The sequence below is a fragment of the Hemiscyllium ocellatum genome, chromosome 8 (genome assembly GCF_020745735.1).
Source record: "Hemiscyllium ocellatum isolate sHemOce1 chromosome 8, sHemOce1.pat.X.cur, whole genome shotgun sequence".
Taxonomy (NCBI): domain Eukaryota; kingdom Metazoa; phylum Chordata; class Chondrichthyes; order Orectolobiformes; family Hemiscylliidae; genus Hemiscyllium; species Hemiscyllium ocellatum.
Window position 1 is genome coordinate 101,966,400 of NC_083408.1, and position 26,647 is coordinate 101,993,046.

General features: G+C 42.7%; 1 protein-coding gene across 1 annotated transcript in view; it reads left to right on the forward strand.

The window, feature by feature from the left end:
• Positions 1 to 26,647, forward strand: part of LOC132818217 (latent-transforming growth factor beta-binding protein 2-like) — a 437,178-nt gene that overhangs the window by 372,239 nt on the left and 38,292 nt on the right. The window contains exons 28-29 of the mRNA XM_060828998.1: positions 19,209 to 19,352; positions 24,555 to 24,746. Coding sequence (XP_060684981.1) covers positions 19,209 to 19,352; positions 24,555 to 24,746 — 336 coding nt within the window. The remainder of the gene's footprint in view (positions 1 to 19,208; positions 19,353 to 24,554; positions 24,747 to 26,647) is intronic.

The window sequence follows — 26,647 nt, forward strand, 5'->3', positions numbered from 1 at the left end:
ATAGTTGCCTCTGTTGAGTATCATGCACAGAAAAGACATTGAGGACTACATTTTTGCAAAATTCTGCAAGCGTCATTTTTTTCTTTGTGGGTTTCTCTCTCTGAGCTCCACCAGATCATCTTGTCCAATTTTACGGTGCTCACTCATTAATATTTGCCAGGCCACCATGATGTTCCTCTTGCTCTCAGCAGCAGCAGTACCTGTTGCTACATGAATGATAATTAAAAGAATAATAGCTAACTTTATTGAAACATTCAAGCTTCTTAGGGACTTGACTGGATAGATTTGGAACAGTTGTTCATCCTTTGGGAGAGTCTGTGGCCAGAGCGTATGATCTCAGAGTGAGAGGTCGTACATTTAAGACTGAGATGAGGAGGAGTTTGTTCGCTCAGAGTGTAGGAATTCTGTACCACAGAAGGCTATAGTGGGTTATTAAGTTTATTTGAGGTAAATAGGCTTTTAATTAATAAGTGAATCAAGGGTTCTGAGGAAATGGCAGGAAAGTGGAGTTGAGGATGATCAGATCAGCCACATCTCATTGATTGGTGGAGCAGACTTGATGGGCTGAATGCCCGACTTCTGCTTCTATGTCTTATGGTCTTATGGATCTTCCAGTTTTGTACTATGCTATGTCCCAAACCCAGCTGTGCACCAGTTCAAACACTGCAAGCTAGGCTTTGTCTTTCATAATTTGTGTGTGTGAAGAATTCCACAGCAGATGGCCTACTCACCCTTTCTTAGGAGGGTGGGAGTCCTTGCACTAACGAGAGATAACTGTGACGAATACTCAGACTTCCATGTCCTTGCAACCAAGCAAGATTAATTGTGAAGTGCTGCCCTGCTCTTGCATCCTTGGAAGGATCTTGGAATGAAGCAGGAACCTGAGAGGGATTAACGATAGATGCATCATCTTCCAGAGTACCAGGGGCCAGACTTCTAATATGTGGTCATGATGTTCATAGATAAGCTGAAAACCATTGACAAAATGGAATCCTTTCCTATTAGTGACGTTGGTCATGTTGTGATTGGTACTCTCACCATTTAATGTCTCCAGCGCAGTGAACCTCAAATTCGTCAGCACATATCAATTTCTCACTGTATCCCGGGATATCCGATTCAGCAGAAGCAATCTGTAACATTCATCCGCAGGATCTCGACTCTCATTAGCTCAGTTTTTGAAGGCTTCCTTTCAGCATCGGAGGTTGAGTGATGACCTTATAGCAGCTTATAAAGTCATGAGGGCCATGGATAAGGTGAACAGCCAAGGTTTTTTCCCTGGGGTGGGGGAGTCCAAAACTAGAGGGCATAGGTTTAAGATGAAAGGGGAAAGATTTAAAAGGGACCTAAGGGGCAACTTTTTCACGCAGAGGGTGGTGCATGTATGGAATGAGTTGCCAGAGGACGTGGTGGAGGCTGGTATGATTATAACATTTAAAAGGCATCTGGATGGGTTTACAGGGCTATGGGCCAAATGCTGGCAAATGGGACTCAATTAATTTAGGATATCTGGTCTCATGGACGAGTTGGACTGAAGGGTCTGTTTCCATGACCTTCTACATCTCTATGACCCTGTGACTCAATCTGCCATTGAAAATGAGAAACTGTGGCCCTCCTGCACTTTCTTTGAATCAGGACAGTATCTTTTGCAGCAAACTCTACATTCAGAGGCTGGTTAACATCTGCTGGAAGTTGTTTCGAGTCTTAGGGTTCTGGATAGATGTGTCCCTCATTGGTGCCTGTGGTCGTTCATTATGCCTTAGCCATGGAGATGGCAACATCTGGATGCCTGGATCCATTGGTGATGGTTCCAATCATCACTCATGGGAAATATCAGATACTAAGCAACCCCTTAGAAATGGCAGCAGTCAGTAGCTGCAATGCACACAGTTTTCCACAGTCCTCTACATAATGGCCTTGCCTCCAAGTCAAAGCTCAGTGGATCCAAAAGCCCTGGGTCTGCCATTGAGTCTTGATCTATGCCCTGCTCCAGACCCTGCAAGTGTCCCCAAGATTTCCAGCAGAGTTGGACCCTATCAGGATGCAGAAATGGTTGACTATGTTCCAAAAGAGGCAAGAACCCCAGAGAGTCTCAAGTCAGAGCTAGAATACATCTTCTGAAAATCTTACCATGGTAGTCTTTGAATTACAAAACCAAATGTTCTTTCAGTTGTAGTGGTTAGATTTCTGTGAATGACATGATTTACTGTGATTGGCATCTCCAGTCTAACCATCTGAACTGAGTTAACAGCCCAAAGTCCTATTCAAAACTTTGTATTTGTTGCAGATATCAAATACGCTGTCAAGTCCCCATACATTCTTAAACAGAAATTGCTGGAAAAGGTCTGTCAGCCACTGGGGAGAGAAATCAGAGAATCTTGTCCGTTTTAATAAGGCAGCCTCTCATTCTTCCAAACTCCAACTGGTATCGCCCCAACCTACTCACCCTGTCTTCATAAGAAAATCCCTGCAGGTCCAAGATTAACTCAATGGACCTTCTTTGGAGTGCATCTAATTTCAATCTGTCTCTTCTGAGATAAGGGGACCAAACCTGTTCACGGTATTTCAACTGTGGCCTTATTAGTGCCTTACATAGTTTTATTAAGGCTTCCCTATTTTTATTTTTTATTCCCTTTGAAATAAAGGCCTTCTTGCTGAACTTGCACATTAGATTTTTGTGATTCATGAATGAGGGCTCTCAAATCCTTCGATGCTGCAACCTTCCACAATCTTTCTCCATTTAAATTATGTCATGCTCCTCCATTCTTCCTGCCACAGGGTATAAACTCACATTTTCCCACTTTATATTCCATCTACCAAGTTTTTGCCCACTCACGTTACCTGTCCCTAGAGCTCTGGAGACTTTTTTGTGTCTTCCTCCGTACCTGACTTCCCACCTGATATTGTGTCATCCACAAATGTAACAATAGTACATTCATTTGCATCATCCAAATCATTAATTACAGTTTCATGTTATCACTCTGAGAACAACATCCCAACTCTCTGTCTTCTATTAGTTAGCTAATGCTCTATCCATACAATATACACCCTGGGCTCTTACCTTATTAAATAGCCTTGTGTGCGGTTTCTTATTGAACACCCATTATAAATCCAAATCTATTACTTCAACTGGTTCTCCTTTATCTATCCTGCTTGTTACCCCCTCAATGAATTCTAATAAATTTGCCTGACATAATTTCACTTTTAAAATCTGTGCTGACTCTGCTTGATTACATTACATATTTCTAAATGTTTTGGTATTACATCCTTTAATAACAGAATCTAACACAATCCTTTGGGTGAAGAAGTTCCTCCTCAACTCAGTTCTAAATCTGCTCCCCCTTATTTTGAGGCTATGCCCCCTAGTTCTAGTTTCACCCACCAATGGAAACAACCTCCCTGCTTCTGTGTTATCTATTCCCTTCGCAATTTTGCATGTTTCAATAAGGTCCTCCCTCGTTCTTCTCAATTCCAATGAGTATAGTCCTAGTCTACTCAAACTCTCCTCGTAAGTCCCCTCAACTTCAGAATCATCCTCATGAACCCCCTCTGCACCCCCTTGAGTGCCAGTACCTCCTTTCTCAAGCTAAGAGATGACTATCAAACTGGTCTGGGATTTTACTTCTTTGGACTCAAAATCTAAAAGCAAATGTGCCTATATTTTGAAATAATATCAGTTGCATTGTGCTTGTTGATATTTGAGCTGCATAACTGATTGTCCAGCTTAAGATTTTCACATAGAATGACTGATAGGTAAGCAGATTGATTGCCAGCCCCAAGTGTTTTTGGAATAGAAATATTTGTTCTCATTAGCATCGAAAAAATCCCAGTGTATTGAATAGTCTTCTGTCAACAAGCGTGTCTCCCTTTAATAGTGACATTATCAATAGACACAGGTTTCATTTACGTCAGCAGGGCTCCTGAGCGTTGCACATGGTGGGCTCCATGTGAATTGGCATGGAGAGAGAACGTTAAAGGTTGACCAGTGGGGGCAGAAACATGGGATGAGTCGGGAATAGGTTGACATGGAATGTATGAGGGACCATGTAGTGGGAAGACCATAAGGTGTCTTGGTGGGTATTAGAAGCAATGGACTCAGGGGGACATAGCCAGGACTCAGGATATGAGGACCCGTGGGGGTGTGGGTAGGGCAATAAGATGACATGAGTTGATATAAATGAGGCATTGAGGGTGTATGAGAGGTGAAGAGCTGTAATGGATGTGATGTGGGCAACACAGTGGCTTAGTAGTGCAGCACAGTTGCTCATTGGTTAGCACTGCTGCCTCACAGCACCATGGTCCCAAGTTCAATTCCAGCTTTTGGTGACTGTCTGTGTGGAGTTTGCACATTCTCCCCGTGTCTGTGTGGGTTTCCTCCGGGTGCTCTGGTTCCCTCCTACAGTCCAAAGATGTGCATCTCAGGTGAATTGGCCATGCTAAATTGCCCGTAGTGTTAGGTGCATTACTCAGAGGAAAATGGGTCTGAGTAGGTTACGCTTCAGAGGGTCGATGTGGACTTGTTGGGCTGAAGGGCCTGTTTCCACACTGTAGGGAATCTAATCTAAATCTTTGGTTTTCGTCTCTTTTTATTTACCTCTCACACAGACTCTGTGCATCAAAGCAGGCTGTCTGAACAGCCTACCTCTGGAAGCTGATGGCAGTATTGGATAAATCAGATCCTAAAATGAAAGTTGGCTTGATAGATCATAATTTTATCATTGTCATTTGGTTACCATAGGGATCAGTCGTAACATATTCTTAAGGTTCTATCGATGTATGTTTAACAAAAAATCATCAATGTTTATTACACACAAAGGGAAAAGACATGGTATAAAAATAATTAGAAATTATCTTACTACAAAGAACAGCAAAAACAATTCAACCCTTTTTCCCTTAACAACAACCTTACAGATACTCAAACCCACGTGAAGGGTCACTCTTTCTCCACTTGAAAGTGCATTGGTCACTTGGTATGGCTCTACTTGGTTCCTTTCTAGTAAATGTCTGCATTACCAGGATGGTGCTGGGCTGGAGAGTTTCACTTGGTAGAGATATTAGTGTTGTTTTCATTAGAGCAGAAAAAATTGAGAGGAGACCTTATTAAGATTTATAAAATATGAGGGACATAGATAAAATAAACAGGAAGAAACACATACCCTCGGTGGAGAGATCAAGGACCAGAGGATATAGGTTCAAGGTAAGGGGAAGAAGGTTTAGAGAAGTTGTAAGGAAAAGCATTCTCACCCAGACGAAGGTGGGAATGTGAAACTCACCACCTGGTAAGGATGTAGAGGCTGAAACGCTCATAGCATTTAAGTAGAATTCAGATGAACACTTGCATTGCCAAGGCACACAAGGCTATGGGCTAAGTGCTGGATTATGAGTCACTGGACCCGTAACATTAACTCCGGCTTCTGTTTGTGTGCTGGAAAATGAGATTAAAATAGTTAGGTGGTTGTTTTCGACTGGCAAGGACCCAATGTGCTGAAGGACCTTTTTCTAGGCAGAAGATATGACTCAATTCTAGCTTCTTTAGTAAATGTTTCTGTTCATGGGACCCTTTAACAAAATGCGAACACACCTCACTTATTTCTTACGTTGGAACTTACAAGTATTTCCATGCACCCAGTGGGTATTTGAAAGATCCAGGTTTTCTACCTGCCAACTTGAGTTTGCAAGCTTGAGTGACCACCATCTGGCTCTTCAAACAGTGATCATTCGGCTGGGTGGCATTTTTTAAAATTACCAATGGCTTCCATGTAACCACTACTTTCCCAATGAACAACGATTACACTTTGAATCCATTTCTCACTTCATACATCTGTAGTCTAACCGAAAATTGTAATTTTATCCCTAAGCCAAAAGAAGTGATTATTGTGTAATTTTGCCTGATTTTTCACTGCACAGTGGGAATGCAAGTATGTTTGTTTTCTCAATAAGCAAAATCTTATTAGCTCCCCGAGGCAGCAATGATTAATGTTATTCGACAGGGTAACTTTTAAATATCATTATCCTGCTGTTTACCTAACATCAAAATGATCTGAAATTCAATGCTTGGAGTAGTCTATCACTGACCCAGATACAATTGATGCACTGACCCAGATACTGTGACCTTGTCTATATAAACTACTGGCTGATACATGCACAGGCATTGTAACAAGTCGTTTTGTCTCCAATAAGGAATATGTTTAAGCCTTCAACTTTCTTACAGTCTTATGTGGATTGAACTGGAGGAATTGCTGTCCACATCATGTAAAATCCAACATAAAACCTGAACTGGGTGGCTGGGAGGTTGGCTTTGCCCAAGGTCCTGATTAAACAATTGTGCCATTTCTCCAGTACAGTTTTCAGAAAAAGTCATTTGTAGACTTAAGCCGAAAAGCACCATAATACACTGCTAACAGGTATTTCATTACATCAGTTTCATTTTTTAAAGAAAATCAATTTGGTAGCAAATATACTTTTGTTACAGCCCACGAATTTTAAACACGCCAAGACAAACATGAGAGGTTTAGCAATGTCAGGATTTTTTGTTTTGTCAAAATGGAATTTTAGAAATTGTTGAAAAGGGGATTTACTGATTATGAGACAGTAATCCAATTGAGGATAATAACCAGTTTGTTTCACATTCCATGTCTGTCATCGCAAACCAGAAACTAGACTGGAGCTTTTAATAACTCAAACGGAAGTTGCTGGGAAAGCTCAACAGGTCTGGCAGCATTTGTGGAGAGAAATCAGAGTCAATATTTCAGGTCCAGTAACCCTTCCTGAAGATGCTGCCAGACCTACTGAGCTTTTCCAACAATTTCTGATTTTCAGCATCTGCAGTTCTCTCGGTTTTTCCTTGCAGCCTTTAATGACTTATATTGATGTAGCACCGTTAATGTGAAGGAATGTTCAAAATCATTTCACAACGATGAAAACTGAAATGTGCACTGAGCTTCATCCGCACAATGTTTGATTTCTAATTGATTTGAAAATCAACATTCCCAGCTCTTTATTATCTCCTTCCAAAATGCACAAATAATAAAATCAATTCTTGTGCACTTATTACCAACACAGTTGATATCAAGAGTTTAGTTCAGAAACAACTGGCCAAGCTGATCTCTGTTATAATCTGGCTTGATAAGACATAAGACAGAGGAGGAGAAATAGGCCATTCAGCCAATCGAGTCTGCTCCACCATTCAATGAGATCATAGCTGACCTGATAATCCTTGACTTTACTTTGCTCAATAAATCTTAATTCCCTTATGATTAAAAAATCTACCTATCTCAGCCTTGACTGCACTTAATGAGCCAGCTTCAACATCAATGTGAGTGGCACAATGGCTCAGTGGTTATCACTGCTGCCTCACAGTACTGGGGTCCCAGTTCAATTCCAGCCTTGGGCGACTGTCTGTATGGAGTTTGTACATTCTCCCCATATCCGTGTGGGTTTTCTCTAGATGCTCCTGTTTCCTCTCACAGTCCAGAGATGTGCGGGTCAGGTGAATTGGCCAAGCTTAATTGCCCACAGTGTTAGGTGCATTAGTCAGAGGGAGATGTGTCTAGATGGGTTACTCTTCGGAGGGTCGGTGTGGACTGGTTGGGCTGAAGGGCTGGTTTCCACACTGTAGGGAATCTAATCTAATCCTTCTGCAGTAAAGACTTGCACAGATTCACCACTCTCTGAGAGAAGGAAGTGCTCCTCATCTCTGTCGTAAATGGTTATTCTTTTATTCACAGATATAGAACATGAAACATTGCAGTACAGTATAGACCCCTCAGCCCACGAAGTTGTGCCAAGCATTTATTTTAATCTAAGACCAACCTAACCAACATACCCCTCAATTTACTGCTGTCCATGTACCTGCCCAGCAATCGCTAAAACGTCCCTAATGTCTCTGACTCTACTACCACGATGGCAGTGCATTCCATGCACCCATTTTCTGCATAAAGAACCTACCTCAGACATTTCCCATATACCTTCCTCCAATCAATTAACATTGTGACCCCTTGTGACAGCCGTTTCTGCCCTTGGGAAATGTCTTTGGCTCTATGCCTCTCATTACCTTGTACACTTCTATTGGTCACCTCTCTTCCTTCTTCTGTCCAGTGCGAAAAGCCCTTGCTCATTCAACCTTTCTTCACAAGACAAGCCCTCCCATTCATGCAGCATCCTGGTAAATCTCTTAGTACAAAGAACAAAGAAAATTTATAGCCCTGGAACAGGCTCTTTGGCCCTCCAACACTGAGCCAGTCCAAATCCACTGTCAAAACCTACCGCCCAATTCCTAAGCACCTGTATCCCTCTGCTCCCCACCTACTCATCCATCTGTCCAGACACACCTTAAATTAATCTACCGTGCCAGCCTCGACCAACTCTAATGGCAATGTGTTCCAGGCATCTACCACCCTCTGTGTAAAGTACTTGCCGTGTATATCACCCTTAAACTTTTCACCTCACCTTGAAAGTATGACCTCTCATTGTTGAATCCCTCACCCTCGGAAAAAGCTTATCTCTACCTACCCTGTCTATACCCTTCATGATTTTGTAGACCTCAATTAGGTCCCCCCACAATTTCCTTTTCACTAATGAAAACAATCCCAACCTACCCTCAACCTCTTAATAGCTAGCACCTTCCATACCAGGCAGCATCCTCATAAACCTTCTCTGCACCCTCTCCAAAGCATCCACATTCTCTTGGTAATGTGGCGACCAGAACTATACACGATATTCTAAATGAGGCCGAACTAAAGTCTTGTACAATTTTAACATGACCTGCCAGCCCTTATACTCAATGCCCCAACCGATGAAGGCAAACATACCATATGCCTTCTTGACCACTCTGTCCACCTGTGCAGCCACCTTCAGGGTACAATGCACCTGAACTCCCAGATCTCTCTGCTCATCAACTTTTCCCAAGGCTCTTCCGTTTACAGTGTAGTTCGCTCTAGAATTAGTCTTCCCAAAATGCATCACCTCACATTTGCCTGGATTGAAGTCCATCTGCCATATCTCCGCACAACACTTTTGTCTATCTATATTCTCCTGTATTCTTTGACAGGCCCCTTTGCATTCTGCTACTCCACCAATCTTCGTATCATCTGAAAACTTACTAATCAGACCAACAGTGCCCTCTTCCAGATCATTTATGTATATTACAAACAACAGTGACGCCAACACTGACCCCTGTGGAACACCACTGGTCACTTTTCTCCATTTCGAGAAACTCTCATCATCCAGTACTCTCTGTCTCCTGTTGCTCAACCAATTCTTTATCCACCTAGCTAGAACATCCTGAACACCATGTATCTTCACTTTCTCCATTAGTTTATCATGGGGAACCTTATCAAATGCCTTACTAAAGTCCATGTATATGACATCTACAGCCCTTCCTTCATCTACCAACTTGGTCACTTCCTCAAAGAACTCTATTACGTTGGTAAGGCATGATCTACCCTGCAAAAAACCATGATGCCTATCACTAATAAGCCCATTCTTTTCCAAATGTAAATGGATTTTATCCTTCAGTACCCTCAGCACAGAGAGATTTGGAAGCCCTTGTGCATAAATCACAAAGAGGTAGCATCCAAATTAACAGGGAAGGCAAATGGGATGTTGGTCAGTAATTCCAAGGGAATGGAGAATAAAAATAGGGAAGTCTTTCTAAAATAATACAAACCACCTTTTAGACTACACATCGAATAATGTTCATAGTTGTGGTTCCCTGATCTAAGGAAAGATAAACTGTCATTGGAGGCTGTCCAAAGAAGGTTGTTCCTGAAGAGGGAGGAATTGTCTTACAAAGAGAGATTGTGTAGTCTGGGTCTGTACTCACTTGCGCTTTGAAGAAAGAAAAGATTTACAAGAAAGCTGCCAGGATTGGGAGGTTTTGATCTCTAGGGAAAGGCTGAATAGGCTGGGGCTGTTTTCCCTGGAGCTTTGGGAATGAGGGGTGACCTTATCGAGGTTTATAAAATCATGAAGGACACAGATAGGAAGAATAGGCTATTGAGGTTTATAAAAGTCATAAGATGTACAGCATGGAAACAGACCCCTCGCTCCAACTCGTCCATGCTGACCAAATATCCTAACTAAATCTAGTTCCTTTGCCAGCACTTGGTCCATTTCCCTCTAAACCCCTTCCTATTTATATGCTCATCCAGATGCCTTTTAAATGTTGTAATTGTACCAGCCTCCACCACATCCTCTGGCAGCTCATTCCATACATGCACCACCCTTTGCGTGAAAAACTTGCATCTTTTAAATCTTTCCCCTCTAACTCTAAACCTCTGCCCTTTAATTCTGGACTCATCTACCCTGGGGAAAAGATCTTTTAAAAGGCATCTGGATGAGTGTATGAATAGGAAGGGTTTAAGAGGGATACGGGGCAAATGCTGGCAAATGGGACTAGATTAAGTTAGGAAATCTGCTCGGCATGGGCGAATTGGACCGAGGGGGTCTGTTTCCGTGTTGTACATCTTTATGACTCTATGACTGTTGTAATTGTATAAGTGTTGTATTTGTACCAGCCTCCACCATTTCCTCTGGCAGCTCATTCCATTCACACACCACTGTTTACATGAAAAAGTTGCACCTTAGGTCCATTTAAATCTTTCCCCTCTCACCTTAAAACCTATGCCCTCTAATTTTGGATTCCCCTACCCTGGGGAAAAGGCCTTGCCTATTCTTCCTATCTGTGTCCTTCATGATTTTATAAACCTCGATAAGGTCACCCCTCATTCCCAATGCTCCAGGGAAAACAGCCCTAGCCTATTCAGCCTTTCCCTAGCGATCAAAACCTCCCAATCCTGGCAGCATTCTTGTAAATCATTTCTTTCTTCAAAACGCAAGTGAGTACAGACCCAGACTACACAATCTCTCTTTGTAAGACAATTCCTCCCTGTTCCGGAACAACCTTCTTTGGACAGCCTCTAATGACTGTTTATCTTTCCTTAGATCAGGGAACCACAACTATGAACATTATTCGATGTATAGTCTAAAAGGTGGTTTGTATTATTTTAGAAAGACTTCCCTATTTTTATACTCCATTCCCTTAGAATGACTGACCAACATCCCATTTGCCTTCCCTATTAATTTGGATGCTAGCTCTTTGTGATTTATGTATAAGGGCTTCCAAATCTCGCTCCGCTGAAGCTTTCTGCAGTCTTTTATTTCCATTTTTGTAACATTCAGTGCTTGTATTCTCCTTGCCAAAGTATTCAACCTCCCACCTCATTGAACTCGACAAAGCTAGAGGTCAGCAAAATTCAACAAGGAAACCAAACTTGTATATGTGACGGATTCAGTTGAGCCCAAGGTCTGAATGACCTCCATGCTGGACACTGGATAACAACATCTGGAGAAAGGCCAGTTTGACGGTATTAGGCAAGAACTTTCGAAAGCTGATTGGGGGTAGATGTTCGCAGGTAAAGGACGGCTGGAAAATGGGAACCCTTCAGAAATGAGATAACAAGAATCCAGAGAAAGTATATTCCTGTTAGGGTGAAAGGAAAGGCTGGTGGGTATAGGGAATGCTGGATGACGAAAGAAATTGAGGGTTTGGTTAAGAAAAAGAAAGAAGCATATGTCAGGTATAGACAGGATAGATCGAGTGAATCCTGAGAAGAGTATAAAGGAAGTAGGAGTATATTTAAGAGGGAAATCAGGAGAGCAAAAAGGGCACATTAGATAGTTTTGGCAAATAAAATTAAGGAGAATCCAAAGAGTTTTTGCAAATACATTAAGGACAAAAGGGTAACTAGGGAGAGAATAGGGCCTGTCAAAGATCAGCAAAGCGGTCTTTGTGTGGAACCGCAGAAAATGGGGGAGATTTCAAATGAGTATTTTGCATCAGTATTTACCATGGAAAAGGATGTGGAAGATATAGACTGTATGGAAATAGATGGTGACATCTTGCAAAATGTCCATATTACAGAGGAGGAAGTGCTGGATGTCTTGAAACGCATAAAAATAGAGAAGTCCCCAGGACCTGATCAGGTGTACCCTAGACCTCTATGGGAAGCTAGAGAAGTGATTGCTGTGCCTCTTGCTGAGATATTTGTATCATCGATAGTCGTAGGTGAGATGCCGGAAGACTGGAGGTTGGCTAACGTGGTGCCACTGTTTAAGAAGGGTGGTAAGGACAAGCCAGGGAACTATAGACCAGTGAGTCTGATGTTGGTGGGCAAGTTGTTGGAGGGAATCCTGAGGGACAGGATGTACATGTATTTGGAAAGGCAAGGAATGATTAGGGATAGTCAACATGGTTTTGTGCATGGGAAATCATTTCTCACAAACTTGATTGAGTTTTTTAAGGAAGTAACAAAGAGGATTGATGAGGTCAGAGGGGTAGATGTGATCTATAAGGACTTCAGTAAGGCGTTCGACAAGGTTCCCCATGGGAGACTGGTTAGCAAGGTTAGATCTCACGGAATAAAGGGAGAACTAGCCATTTGGATACAGAACTGGCTCAAAGGTAGAAGACAGAGGATGGTGATGGACGGTTGTTTTTCAGACTGGAAGCCTGTGATGAGTGGAGTGCCAAAAGGGTCGGTGCTGGGTCCTCTATTTTTTGTCATTTACATAAATGATTTGGATGCGAGCATAAGAGGTACAGTTAGTAAGTTTGCAAATGACACCAAAATTGGAGGTGTAGTGGACAGCGAGAAGGGTTACCTCAGATTACAACAGTATCTTGACCAAATGGGCCAATGGGCTGAGAAGTGGCTGAGTGTAGTGGGCTGAGAATTAAAGTCCTCAAATTATGAGTTTAATTCAGATAAATGCGAGGTGCTGCACTTAGGGAAAGCAAATCTTAGCAGGATTTATACACTTAATGGTAAGGTCCTAGGGAGTGTCGCTGAACAAAGAGACCTTCGAGTGCAGGTTCATAGCTCCTTGAAAGTGGAGTCGCAGGTAGATAGGATACTGAAGAAGGCATTTGGTATGCTTTCCTTTATCAGTCAGAGTTTTGAGTATAGGAGTTGGGAGGTCATGTTGCGACTGTACAGGACATTGATTAGGCCACTTTTGGAATATTGCGTGCAGTTCTGGTCTCCTTCCTATCGGAAAGATGTTGTGAAACTTGAAAGGGTTCAGAAAAGATTCTTAGGATGTTGCCTGGGTTCGAGGATTTGAGCTAGAGGGAGAGGCTGAACAGGCTGGGGCTGTTTTCCCTAGAGCGCGGAGGCTGAGGGGGTGACCTTATAGAGGTTTACAAAATTATGAGGGGCATGGATAGGGTAAATAGACAAAGTCTTTTCCCTGGGGTCGGGGAGTCCAGAACTAGAGGGCATAGGTTTAGGGTGAGAGGGGAAAGATATAAAAGAGACCTAAAAGGCAACTTTTTAACGCAGAGGGTGATACGTGTGGGCGGCACGGTGGCATAGTGGTTAGCACTGCTGCCTCACAGCGCCTGAGACCCGGGTTCCATTCCCGTCTCAGGCGACTGACTGTGTGGAGTTTGCATGTTCCCCCCGTGTCTGCGTGGGTTTCCTCCGGGTGCTCCGGTTTCCTCCCACAGTCACAAAGATGTGCAGGTTAGGTGAATTGGCCATGCTAAATTGCCTGTAGTGTTAGGCAAGGGGTAAATGTAGGGGTATTGGTGGGTTACGCTTTGGTGGGTCGGTGTGGACTTGTTGGGCCGAAGGGCTGTTTCCACACTGTAAGTAATCTAATCTAATCTAATAAGTGTATGGAATGAGCTGCCAGAGGAAGTTGTGGAGGCTGGTACAATTGCAACATTTATAAGATATCTGGATGGGTATATTTCTTTACTCAGCGGGTTGTGAGTTCATGGAATGCCCTGCCAGTAGCAGTGGTGAACTCTCCCTCTTTATGGTCATTTAAGCGGGCATTGGATAAGCATATGGAGGTTATTGGGCTAGTGTAGGTTAGGTAGACTTTGGTCGGCGCAACATCGAGGGCCGAAGGGCCTGTACTGCACTGTATTTTTCTATGTTCTATGTTCTATGAATAGGAAGGGTTTGGAGGGATATGGGCTGGGTGCTGGCAGGTGGGACTAGATTGGGTTGGGATATCCGGTCAGCATGGATGGGTTGGACTGAAGGGTCTGTTTCCATGCTGTACATCTCTATGACTCTATCTCAGGGCACAATCCATAGGCACAGCTGTACCCTTCCTCCACAGGCATTGGCATCTGCCAGCCCATCATGGCCATCACTACCAAATGCTTGTCTTGAAGGCCATACCAGAAACTGGAATTGAAACACTGCAGCATGGACACTTGGCACGCAAGCACCAACTCATGGACTGAGTCAGGCTGCTTCTCAAAGCTGCTTGCTCTCTCTCTTAGCACTCACCTTGCATCTACCCACAGCATCCATACCATCCAGAGGCTTTTATTACTGCTATTCGGATGGGCTCTTTAGCACAGACACAAAAACAGTATGCCTGTCTCACTGTAGGGAGGGCAACTTTGTGAATGATACAGCAAGATGTTAATCGAATGCTGTCAGCATGTACCAGCTGCCACGGTGCCAAACAGACTGCACATTCATTGGCCATGTCAATAAATGATGGGGAATAATGTTCGATCTATCCAAGGAATCCATTGTCGGTCAGGGGGTCCAAGCATCATCAGTCATGGCCACAATCAAGGGGCTTTGACACAGTCAGTCATCCATCTGGGAGGCTCACGGTCAAGGGATCTTTCCTGGTTTAACCCAGCTTACCATTATCCATTCCTTCGTCTGCTCAATTGCAGTTCTCTCTGGAGTCTATCTTTATCCATTGTTTACTCATTTACCACCCCACCATCTTGCCAGGCCATCCCAAGAGGAATCACTTACCATTGGTCCGGTCAGTCATGTCTAGAGTGCACTGCAAGGAAATGGTAAGATGGGGCAGAAGTCAGTGGTGAGAGAAGCAGAAGTTGTGAGGTAAATAACAAATGAGATGAGTTTCCTTAAGATACCGTGAGAGAGCTCGCCAAACTTCACAACAACAAACCGTTCCAAAATGCTCAATTCAACCCAGACATAGCCAAAGCATGCAAAATGTATTCTAAAATATATTTACTGACAGTGTGGGTTCAATTACTGCATCGGCTGAGGTTACCATGAAGGACTCTCCTTCTCAATCTCTCCCCTTGCCTGAGACATGGTGCCCCTCAGGTTAAATCACCACCAGTTGTTTCTATTGAATGAGAGAGCAGCTCTATGATCTGTAAGACAATAGTGACTTTACATTACTTTATATACAATTTAACCTTTAACAGTCAGGATTAACATGGTTTAAAATGAATTAACAGATAAATTGAGGTTGAGCAGACTGCATTTTACATGGACGATGCAGTTAATGATACTGTGTGTCACCAACTCCCATTAAAGCTAGGTCTCTTTAACAAGGGATTCCAATGCTTCACTTTCAAAGATATAACGGAGCATGGCCTCCACTGTTATGGCCCAATTATGCTCATGCCTTGGTAGGTAATACCAAGCCAGTTTATACCCCTGAGAGGGAAAAGCTCCACTTTCACAGAAAAAAAGAGCCATGGACAACCCAAATAGGTAAGGGACAGCATAAAACTCAATGAAAGGGCTGATAAAAATACAAAGAATAGCATGGATCTTGTTAACTGGGAAAGATACAAAGACCAGCACAGGGCCACAAAGCAGCTTTTAAGGACGTCCAGAAGGCTTTTGATAAAGAGATTTAAGCATAAGCCCATGGAATTTAAGGAAAATGTGGTGATTGTAGGGAGGTCAGCTAGATAGATCTCATAGAATATGAGTTTTCTGATTGAGGCGGTTAATTTTGACCAATCAGGGACTCCTGGCTGATGGATATAAACAGGAGTGTCAGACATCCTGTTCACTCTGACAGCTGGCTCTGAGGGAACTGGATCAATGACAAGAACAATCCACATGTAAATAAAGGGTGACTTAGTGACAGGATACTTTGAAGTTACTTCAGAAAATTACTGATGTGGCTGGAAAATTGTCTACGTTGGCAAAGCCCCCCCCCCCCCCCCTTCCCCCCCTCCCCCCCCAAACAGGAAATGAGATATTGACCTTCCAGCTTGCACTGAGCTCCACTGCAGTACTGCAGCAGGCCTGAACTAAAGATGTTAGCCAGGGAACCCTGCAGCCTTCAGGATTCAATATTGAGTTCAATAATTTTAGGACCTGAACACTTTCCTCTATGTCTTCTACCCACCCCAACACACCCCACCCTGTCATCACATGGGCTGCTCTTATCACAGTCAACCCAATGTCACCCACTAACGGTCCCTAGTATCAGCTTTCCTTTTTCCACAGCTTACCATTATCCATTCCTTCGTCTGCTCAATTGCAGTTCTCTCTGGAGTCAATCTTTATCCATTGTTTACTCATTTACCACCCCATCTCCTGTCCTTAGCGTATATACCAACCTTTTCCTGTCTACAGCCAGTTCTGAAGATAGGTCACTGGACCCGAAATGCTAACCATGCTTTCTCTCCACAGATGTAGCCAGAATCTGCTGAGTTTCTCCAGCAATTTATGGTTTTTTTTCTCCTCCTGCCTTCACCTTACTCAGCAGCCTGGGTTTTCTCAGATTCACTAAGAAAATGGACACAGAAATGTGCTGCTGTTTGCAACGAAACTTGTTGCAATCAATATCCACACCATAATTCCAGGAAGAAGTGGGTGAAATGGAGAACATTTCCCGGTGACACTGTTCAGTGCAGCCAGGAGGTGAAGGACTCTATCTAGGAAGAGAGGCTGCTTCATTGTGTGCTCTCTAAGCAGAGAGAATGGAGTCATGCCTTGTTAGCTTAGTTAGATTTCCCATTGAGCAGCCAGTGGAAATCATAGGCCCCACATATCATTGGGGAGATAGGCAGAATTTGCAAAGTAACTATTGCATCAATGTGCACTTGATATTCTGGCACTTCCATGTAGTGACTGTAACAAGTTCAGCTAGGTGGACCTCATAGAAAATGAGTTCTCTGACTTGGGGCTATTAACCTGGTCCAATCAGGGAGCCCTGGCTGACAGATATAAACAGGGTTGTCAGAGGTTCTGTTCACTCTGAATGCTGGCTCTGAGGAAGCCAGATCTGTGTCAGGTACCGTGTACATGTAAACAAAGAGTAACTTGGTGACAGAATACTGGCCTCTGCAGAGCTATTTCTCCCCATTGCGTAGCAAACACCTGGCTACAAGAGTGGTTTGGAAAAGAGGAATTCCATTTCACAGGAACCTGGCACCATAATGGGAAAAGAAGGAATTATATCATTAAAGTACCTGCCTCAAAACCACACTGGGACCAGAACTGTTGTGGAGAGGCTACAGAGCATAGATATAAGTGCTTTAAAGAATTAAATGCAGTGGAAGACTTGAGTCAAAAGGTAGTGTAGGTAATAGCTCAAAGCAAATAAAGGTGTAAAGATGTGAGTAGCAGTCAGAAATTGTATTTCCCCTGCAGAAACTTGGCCTCTCTCCTCCTGTTGACCTTCATAACCCAGTATGTATGACTCCATGTATGCATGACTTTATGTGTGTATGACTGTATGACTCCAAGGTGTCTAATGCCACGTGAATGTAGGAGACCTCTCTCTGCTTTGATGTTCCATTTGTTTTGTTTACAACATCAGATATTTGCAGTCCTGGCAATCAGCAATACCTCTCTATGGTTCATTGATTTTAAGAGCAACACATTGCATTCAAGAGCTGAACATGAGCTGAAACACATGTTCACCTCACAAGCTGTTAGGCACATTGTTGAGAATGTAGCCAGCTAGCAGAATAGACCATGTTCAACTTTTTACTGTCCCACCCTGATTTCCTAGGATTGTCACAAAAGTCAAGCTTTTTTTAACTTAAAAATCCCCAAGCTACCTGATGCTGCCAGACTTGCTGAGTTTCTCCAGCAATGTCTGTTTGTTGGACTTGATTTTCAGATCCAGGCTTCTGTATTTAATAAGTAATCACTCTTTATTATAGATCATTAGATTCTAGCTACAGGTAAAGAATTAAACCAAATTTTACAAATTAAAATTCTAAACCCCTTATTAACTCCTCCTTATACACACACAAACAAACATAAATTGGTGAAAATATCCATTTGGAAAACAGTTCCATAGATTTTGTTCACAAGATCTGTGTGTTGGGTTCTTACTGATCTGAAGATTTGTCCTCGACATTCTTTTTTCCAAATGCTTCCACTGGTTTGCAAAAGGCACAGGGTGGTTGGATCCCTTCTGATATGTCCATGACTTAGCCAATTCAAAGTCACATTCTGCAGCATCTTCTGAAGGAAAGAGAAGCTGGTTTTCTCCAGATTTAAAGTGGCTTACAGCGGAGAACTGCAATAGTTTTCTGCTGTTGCCAACCTTCTGGTTTCTGTCCTGGTCTGACAAAGCTTCTCTGTGTCCTGCTCATAGCACAACCTGTTCAGCTACCTGACAACCAATCACATCGATGTGGGAAGGTAGAGCATTTCTATCACTGATAACTGGTCCCAGTCCACAAAACAATCAGTTTCACTTGGAAACAAGCCCTTTTCTCTGGTTCATCTGCACAGCTACACAGAAAGGGTTCAGAACAGGTATTGCATGTTCAAAATATGCCACCATCCTTGTAAATCCACGGTTTTAAGACAATTATTTTTCTTTTCATACCACAGTTTTAAAAAACACAGAAAAAAAATAGGGTCTGTTCAACTAAACTTGGATAAATGAGGAAACAGCACAAAGTTTGTTTGCTGACTTCCTCAACAAAACCAGGAACAGGTGAATGGTGGAACATGATCCTTGCGAGTATGAGTGCATATTTATTTTGATGAATAATTAAGTCACAGAGTCAAGTAAAATGATGTACTTAAAATATCTCTTGCAGAAAGGGTAAATCTGAACATGGTATAACTTATTTTGTACATCCATGGGGTGTTGGCACTACTGGCAAGGCCAGTATATGTTGCCCATCCCTAAATACCCTTGAGAAGGTGGTGATGAGTAGCTTCCTTGCTGCAGTCCATGTGCTATTTATTATTTAGAGTGGTTTGAAAAAAAACTGAATGGTTTCTTTGGTCTTTTCAGAGAGCAGTTATGAGTCAGATGCATTGCTGTGGTTCTGGAGTCACTTGTAGACTAGACCAGGAATAGTCAGCAAAGTTTTTCCTCTTAAAGGTGCCATTGTCAGGAATCTCATCTATTGCTATTAGGCAGTCGGAGTATGTACACATTTTAATTAAAGAAAATCACTTGTTCTCATGTTATAGATGTCAATGAATGCGAGATGATGAATGGAGTCTGTGGAACAGCCCTCTGTGAAAATTATGAAGGATCCTTCTTCTGTGTGTGCATGGATGAGAATGAAGACTTTGACCCAGCGAGAGGACAGTGCCACCCTCGGGTAACAATGGGTAGGTTCAATTGGAATGTAGAGAAACAGCAATTAGTTAAGTGCCCTCCTGTGGTGCAGTGGTCGTGCCCTTACCTCTGGATCGAGAGATCTGGGTTCAGTCCTGCCTGTTCCAGAGATGTGTAATTACATCTCTGAACAGGTTGAATAGAAAAGACAGGCTAGCTGTTTTCATCATGGATCTGTGTGGTATTTCATTCATGTTGCCAACATACACTATTTCACTCTATCGGGAGTACAAAACGCAGGCAAGGCCAAAACATTACATGGCTTCTTAAGCCCCCAACCCCACCCCACCCAAGCCCACGCCAACACAAATCTATACACACACACACACACACACACACACACACACACACACACACACACACACACACTCACAGGTGCATGTGCACACATGCTTACACACTCACTCTCAATGAGGTGCACTCAGGGTTGTGCGGATAGACAGCTGGAGAAGCCTTTAACACCCCAGCTGTTAAACACGAAGTGGGTGAAAATAGCCATATTGACTTTAACTATTGTCTAGTGTCCAATATCAAAGATCTGTGTGCTTCATATATCCTCTGTCATTAGGATTACTGCTCCCAGGGGAGTCTCTTCAAATAGACAGGAAAGGAGAGGCAGTGCAGTCATGGTAATGTCATCCAGTAGCATTTCATACTCCAGGGTTATACCCACTGGGAGGCAATGGCCTTGTGGTATTATCACTAATTTATTCATCCAGAAACTCATCCAGGAGAACTGGGTTAGAATCCTGCCATGGCAGATGGTGAAATTTGAATTTAATAATAAGAGCCTGGAAATAAGTGTCCAGTGATGATCATGAAATGATTGTTGGAAAATCCCATTTGGTTCACTAATGTCCTTCAGGGAAGGAAACTGCCATCCTTACCTGGTCTGGACTATATGTGACTCCAGACCCACAGATGTGTGGTTGACTTTTAACTGCCCTCTGGGCAATTAGGGATGGGTAATAAATTCTGGCCAAGAGCGAATGAAATAAAACTGATTTTAAAAAGTTCACCCAACTATCAAAAGACTGATCGGGTTAATTAATGTCTTTTGAGAGAAGGAGTTCTGGTGCTAAGGCCACTTGCTAGCCAATCATACTATTTGCATTTAAAGACCACAATAACTTAGAACAAAATTCCTCCCAGGTGCTTAGTTCCCATTTCGATTGGAAAATCTGGCCCAAATGTTGTCAGCATTCTCTTCCTTGCCACCATGATACAAAAATCTCAACCACATGATATAATCCCAATCTATTAAATTCCAAACATCCAATGACTCTGAATGACTTCTGAGGTCCATATACCTAAACGCTAGGAATTTTAACGTGGAAAGCCGCATGTGCTCGATGAACAGCTGTCTTCCTCCTTGATCCTGCTGCCCCCTTCTGGTCTAGCTCTGAATCTACTACTTTTACAGTTTCCTCAGTGATGAAACTGCCCCTAAAATGAAAGGAAAATATCCCTACATTTACAAACAATCTAACTGCAATTCATGCTTTATACAATCATGGAATTCCTATAGTGTGGAAGCAGGCCATTTGACCTACTGAGTTCCCACCAGCCCTCCAAAGAGCATCCCACCCAGACCAACGTCAACCACTTCCTATCCCTGTAACTCCGTATACACCCATAGCTAATCCACCTAGCCTGCACGCAGTGGGCAATTTAGAATGGCCAATCCACCTAACCTGTACATCTTTGGACTGTGGGAGGGAACCGGAGCACCTGGAGGGAAACCACGCAGACACGAGGAGAATGTGCAAACTCCACATAGACAGTCACATGAGGCCAGAATCGAACCCAGGTTCCTAGTGCTGTCAGGTAGCAGTACTAACCACTGAGCCACTGTGTTGCCAACTTGGTTTAAATAAAGGAGCTTCCAAATGTTCTTACCTGAATCTAATTAGCAGAGAAACAAATTGGCATGGTTCATATAAACTGAGATGAGTGTGGCATGTTCTATCAGGAGCATAAGGACTCTTTCTATCAAAAATCAATCAGAAGTCACCTGATACCAGGTTATTGTCAAAAAGGTTTACTTGAAATCACAAGCTTTCATAACGCTGCCCCTTCATCAGGTAAAGTGAGAACAGCGCTCCAAAAACTCGTGATTTCAAATAAACCTGTTGGACTATAACCTGGTAGCGTGTGACCTCTGGCCTTGTCCACCCCTGTCCAACACCGGCACCTTCACATCATATCAGAAACCGAAAGAGGTTTATGGATGTTGTGTGTGTTTATAATCTACATTATAAATAGATGGAGGCAGGCTTAAATGTCGTGTTATGTACTGAACTTTGTGAACTAAGATACTTGAACTGAGCTGAAGTATACCTTTTCCGATGTTACTACTGAAGTTGTGTTTATTGAATAAAAATTTCTATTTTCTCGCAAAGGGTAATCCTGCCCCCTACTGACATGGAATGATATTGTTTAATTTAAAAATCCAATCGAGTGCAAGCAAAGTGACCCATACAAACAAAAAATATTGTCTACATTTTTATTCTTTTGGTAGATACTTATCAAAGTCTGTGATGTTAATGCTGATTCAGGAATGGTTCTTCCAAAAAAGCAAAGGTCAAATCTACTCTGTCTAACGATAGCTCATAAATAACTGCTTACAGTCCTGGCGCACTAAGACATCTTACTGTAGCAGCAGAACCAAACAAAACCAGAAAGTGCTGGAGAAACGCAGAAGGTCTGGCAGCAACTGTGAAGTGAAAAACGAGTCCAGTGACCCTCCTTCAGGTGTAGGAGGGGTTTCGCGGGCAGCAACAGTGATTGAATATTGTGCCTAAACAATGAGGTTAGCAATGGAGTCCAGGAAATTAAATTTTGAATAAGTTCTCACTTAAAGTCAAGGTCACTGCTAAAAATCAGAACTCTAAGTAAAAAATGAAATCAATGCTAAATCTGAAATAAGATTTTGTTGTGCCTACTTATCAGAAAAGATACATTCTAATTGGTATTTTGAAATGCTTCACATTGTTAAATTCCTACATTGCTCAATGAAATAACTTTTAAATTAGATCAAATTTAAAAATATCAGAGGGTTAGTGGTAGATGTCTATTCCCCAGGGTGGCAGATTTCAAAACTAGGGGGCATATTTTTAAGGTGGGCGGAGAGAGATTTAAAAAAGACATGAGAGGTAAACGCTTTACACAGAGGGTGGTTCGCATGTGGAATGGACTTCCTGAGGAAGTGGTAGATGTGGGCACAGTTACAATGTTTAAAAGACCCTGAGATAAGTACATGAACAGGAAAGGTTATGAGGGATATGGGCCAGGGGCAGGCAGCGGGACTAGTTTAGTTTGGGATTATGTTCAGCATGGTAGGTTTAGCCCATGCTTATGACTTTATGACTCTAACAAAAGACCTGTTGCCCATCATTGATTCTACTGCCTGATCAGCCATGTTTCCCCAGATCCCTACCCTACCCTACCCTCACCTTCTGACATGTTCCCTCTCCCCTCCATGAACATTGAAGAATGGAGCATGAGATACTGCTGCCAGGGTCTTTACTGGGAAAAGGACAGGTAGCCTTTTGTCATCAGGCTGTCAGGTGCCTGTTTGTACCAGCAATTGTTCCAAACCCACCTTGCAGCTGATGCCTCACTGCCCTTTCCCATTCTTGCTTGGCACAAGCACATGTCTACCCCCACCACCACCCCCTCCCCACTCCCCTGTCCTAGCACAGGGAACAGTGGAGCTGCTATTCTTGGCAAGCTGTGGGGACTTAATGTTCCTCTCGACCTTCATCACCAGTCTGTCCTGACTGAGCTGGGTAGCTTTTCGTCAGTTGGTTGTGGTGGGGTTGTAGTCAAGATGGGAGGGAGTAAGGTAAGCTCAGAGATTGGATCAGGTCAGGGGAGCAGATGAGCCTGAGGATTGGGGGCGTGGGGGGAAAGGGGTTTAGTTGGTGAGGACTATCAGGGGATCAGCAGGAGGTTTGTTTCAAGTCTTTTGAGTGATTTGAGGTCAGTTGTGTAGTTGCCTGAGAGTTTGATTGGGATTTTTTTTCCTTGCCAAATTTTCGTGGGTAATTATACAGGGACTATGTTGGAACTATACAAAGTCTCCAATTCTACTTCTGAGTTGGAGAATGTTTTGGAAAATCCCAGGGATCGGGATTAGGGGGAATGGCCCTTTGGATGTTCAAACTTCTCAAGCTATCCCCATCAGTGCTTCGGGACTTATGAAGGAGTTTTGTAGCACATCACCCATGATTCAACCAGTCTCCAGCCATCATCCAACTGGTTCATCTGGAGCAGAGCACATGTTTCCGAAGTGAGGCTTGAACTTAATACTTTACGACTCAGATAACAATGTGACCAGTAAGGCTGCCATCTGAATTAGCCAGAAACTTAGTTGGAACTGAGGCAGGTCATTTATTTGGCACATCGCTGTTAACAATATGGAGTCATAGAAATGTACAGCATAGAAACTTATCCTTTGGCCCCATTCAGCCATGCCCACCAGTTATCCAAAATTAATCTTGTGTCGTTTGCTAGCACCCGGCCCATATCCCTCCAAGTCGTTCCTTTCATATATCCATCCAGCTGCCTTTTCAACGCAGCAATTGTACCAACCTCCACCACTTCCTCTGGCAGCTCATTCCATACACACACCACCTTCTGCATGAAAAATCTACACCTTAGGTCCCTTTTAAATCTTTCCCCCTCACCTTAAATCTATGCCCTCTAGCTTTGGACTCACCAACCCTGAGGAAAAGACCTTGGCTATTCACCCTATCCATGCCCCTCATGATTTTATAAACCTCAAAAAGGTCACCTTACTCAGTCTCCAATGCTCCAGAGGAAGCAGCCCCAGCCTGTTCAGCCTCTCCCTGCAGCTCAAACCCTCCAACCTTGGCAACATCCTTGTAAATCTTTCTCGAGCCCTTTCAAGTTTCACAACATCCTTCCTACAGCAGGGAGACTAGAGGTGAACGCAGTATTCCAAAAACGGCCTAACCAATGTCCTGTACAGCTGCAATAGGATTTGTTTTGGTGAACATTTGGATATAAACAATGAACCATCTGAATCATAGCCTGTTGACATGGCTTCCGTAGTTGACCTACCAAAATGGGTTCTGCCAATGAGAACGAAGTAACTTGAGCAATGTATTTAGTATTAGCTGTAATCCTGATTAATCGTATTTCACATCTTTTCATGTCCAATACAACAGAACAGACACCAGTGTCCATGATGCCAGCTCCTGCAAAGGGAGATTTGAAGGCGTGCTACTACAATCTGAATGATGAGAACTTCTGCGATAATTTGCTGTCCCGAAACATCACAAAGGAAGAATGCTGCTGTACTGTTGGACTCGGTTGGGGTGATAACTGTGAAGTTCACCCCTGTCCCATGATCAACACAGGTAAAACCATTCTCAAGATGTGTGCTTGTGCTGTAACATCATGAGACATATGTAAAATGTCGAACGAATATCTGCTAATACAGCCATTACTGGAAAAGCTCAACAGGTCTAGCAACATCTGTGGAGAGAAACCAGAGTGAATGTTTCAGATCGAGTGACTCTTCGTCAGAATGCGACCCGAAATGTTAATTGCGATTTCTCTCCACAGATGCTGCCAGACCTGCTGAGCTTTTCCAGTGTTTTGTGTTCCTGTTTCTAATTTACAGCATCCGCAGTTCTTTCAGTTTTTGTTGTCAATGCAGCCTTGTGCCAGCACCTGACAGATTTGTCAGACTGAAGAAATGAATTTGAAAGGTTTTCAGGAGTTGACTTTTTAAAAATTCATTCATGAGATGAGGGCATCACTGGCTAGGTCAGCATTTATTACCCATCCCTAATTATGGAGAGGGGCCAGTTAAGAGTCAATCACATTGCTGTGGGTTTGGAGTCACATGTAGGCCAGACCATGTAAGAATGGCAGTTTCCTTCCCTAAAGGACATTAATGAACCAGATGGGGTTCTTCCTGACAATCAACATGGGTCAGATGACAGGGAATCCTCTGAGCACTCGGTCGCTGGAATTCTCTGGGGTCTTCGTGTTTGACGGTTTTGCAGGACAAGATTTTCGGGGCAGGTGAGGCAATATGGATTGGTAGGATTGCAGTTTGATGTGGTAATTAGCATACAAGTAGGCGAAAGTAAGGACTGCAGCTGCTGGAGATCAGAGTTTGAAGGACAAAAGCCCTTCAAAAGTCAATTTTCCTGCTCCTTGAATGCTGCCTGACCTGCTGTGCATTTCCAGCACCACACTCTCGACATTAACATGCAAGTGTTGGGCCTGACAGTAGGAATTCTTCCCTCCTCCCTGCCAGAGGAATACTTGCTGAGAACTGCTGCCCTTCCAGCACTGCTGGAAGCATGGCAGAAATCTACTCCACCGCGTAAATAGCTTCAGTTCAATATCCAGCAAAGCGGTTACTTATGTACGAGGAATACCATTCAGTTCTCAAAATAGGCTGACCTTTCCTGAATCCAGCTGGTTAGTTGTGACATGACCGGTGCACCGTGAAGCCAGAGCATTCCCTCCCCGCTCTCTACCATAGAAGTAAGAGTCATTCATTGATCATTCCTTTGCCCAGTACGATATCGCTTAATTATACTTTTGCGCATCACAAAACTGTACATCTCTAAGATCAAAAGTCAGCATTGTAAACAACATTGTATTCAATTTCATACATTCCTGCCCAAAATAGCTAATCGATATTTTTTGAACTGAGATTTATTTCACTTTCTTCGTTCAGCAACTAACTATAACTGTGCAAAATCTACAATAAAGCTTTATATTCGAGAATATTAATGAAAAACTGACCCCAGGGTTTTTACATCAATAATCAGTTATCAGATGTTATATAAAAAAACATGATTCCTGAATGCTGGAATATTGGAAATAATGATTAATTTTATAGCAGATGAAAGATATATTACAGCAGAAGGATGATAACAGCTAATAAAATGTTTTGACAGAAAGCAAGATTAGAAAATTCTTGCTTTCACTTTTGAAATATCACATTGCATATTCAGTACAATTTACTACAAATTACAACTAAAAATAGATGCTTTTTATATGCTTTCTCTACAATGTCATTGTTACAAAGTAAGTTAATAGAGATTTCTTTTAAAATTTATCTAACATTCACTGTTTAGCATGTATGATTCTTGGTTGAGTTCCATCTCATTGGAAGTCCTCTGACAGATTGCAGTTGTGTCTGTCTAATGTGAGTTACCTGTTACAATTAATTAATTTGTCTGTCAGTTTGTGGCAATGCGGTAGTGATCCTACCTCTTAATCAGAAGGCCTGGCC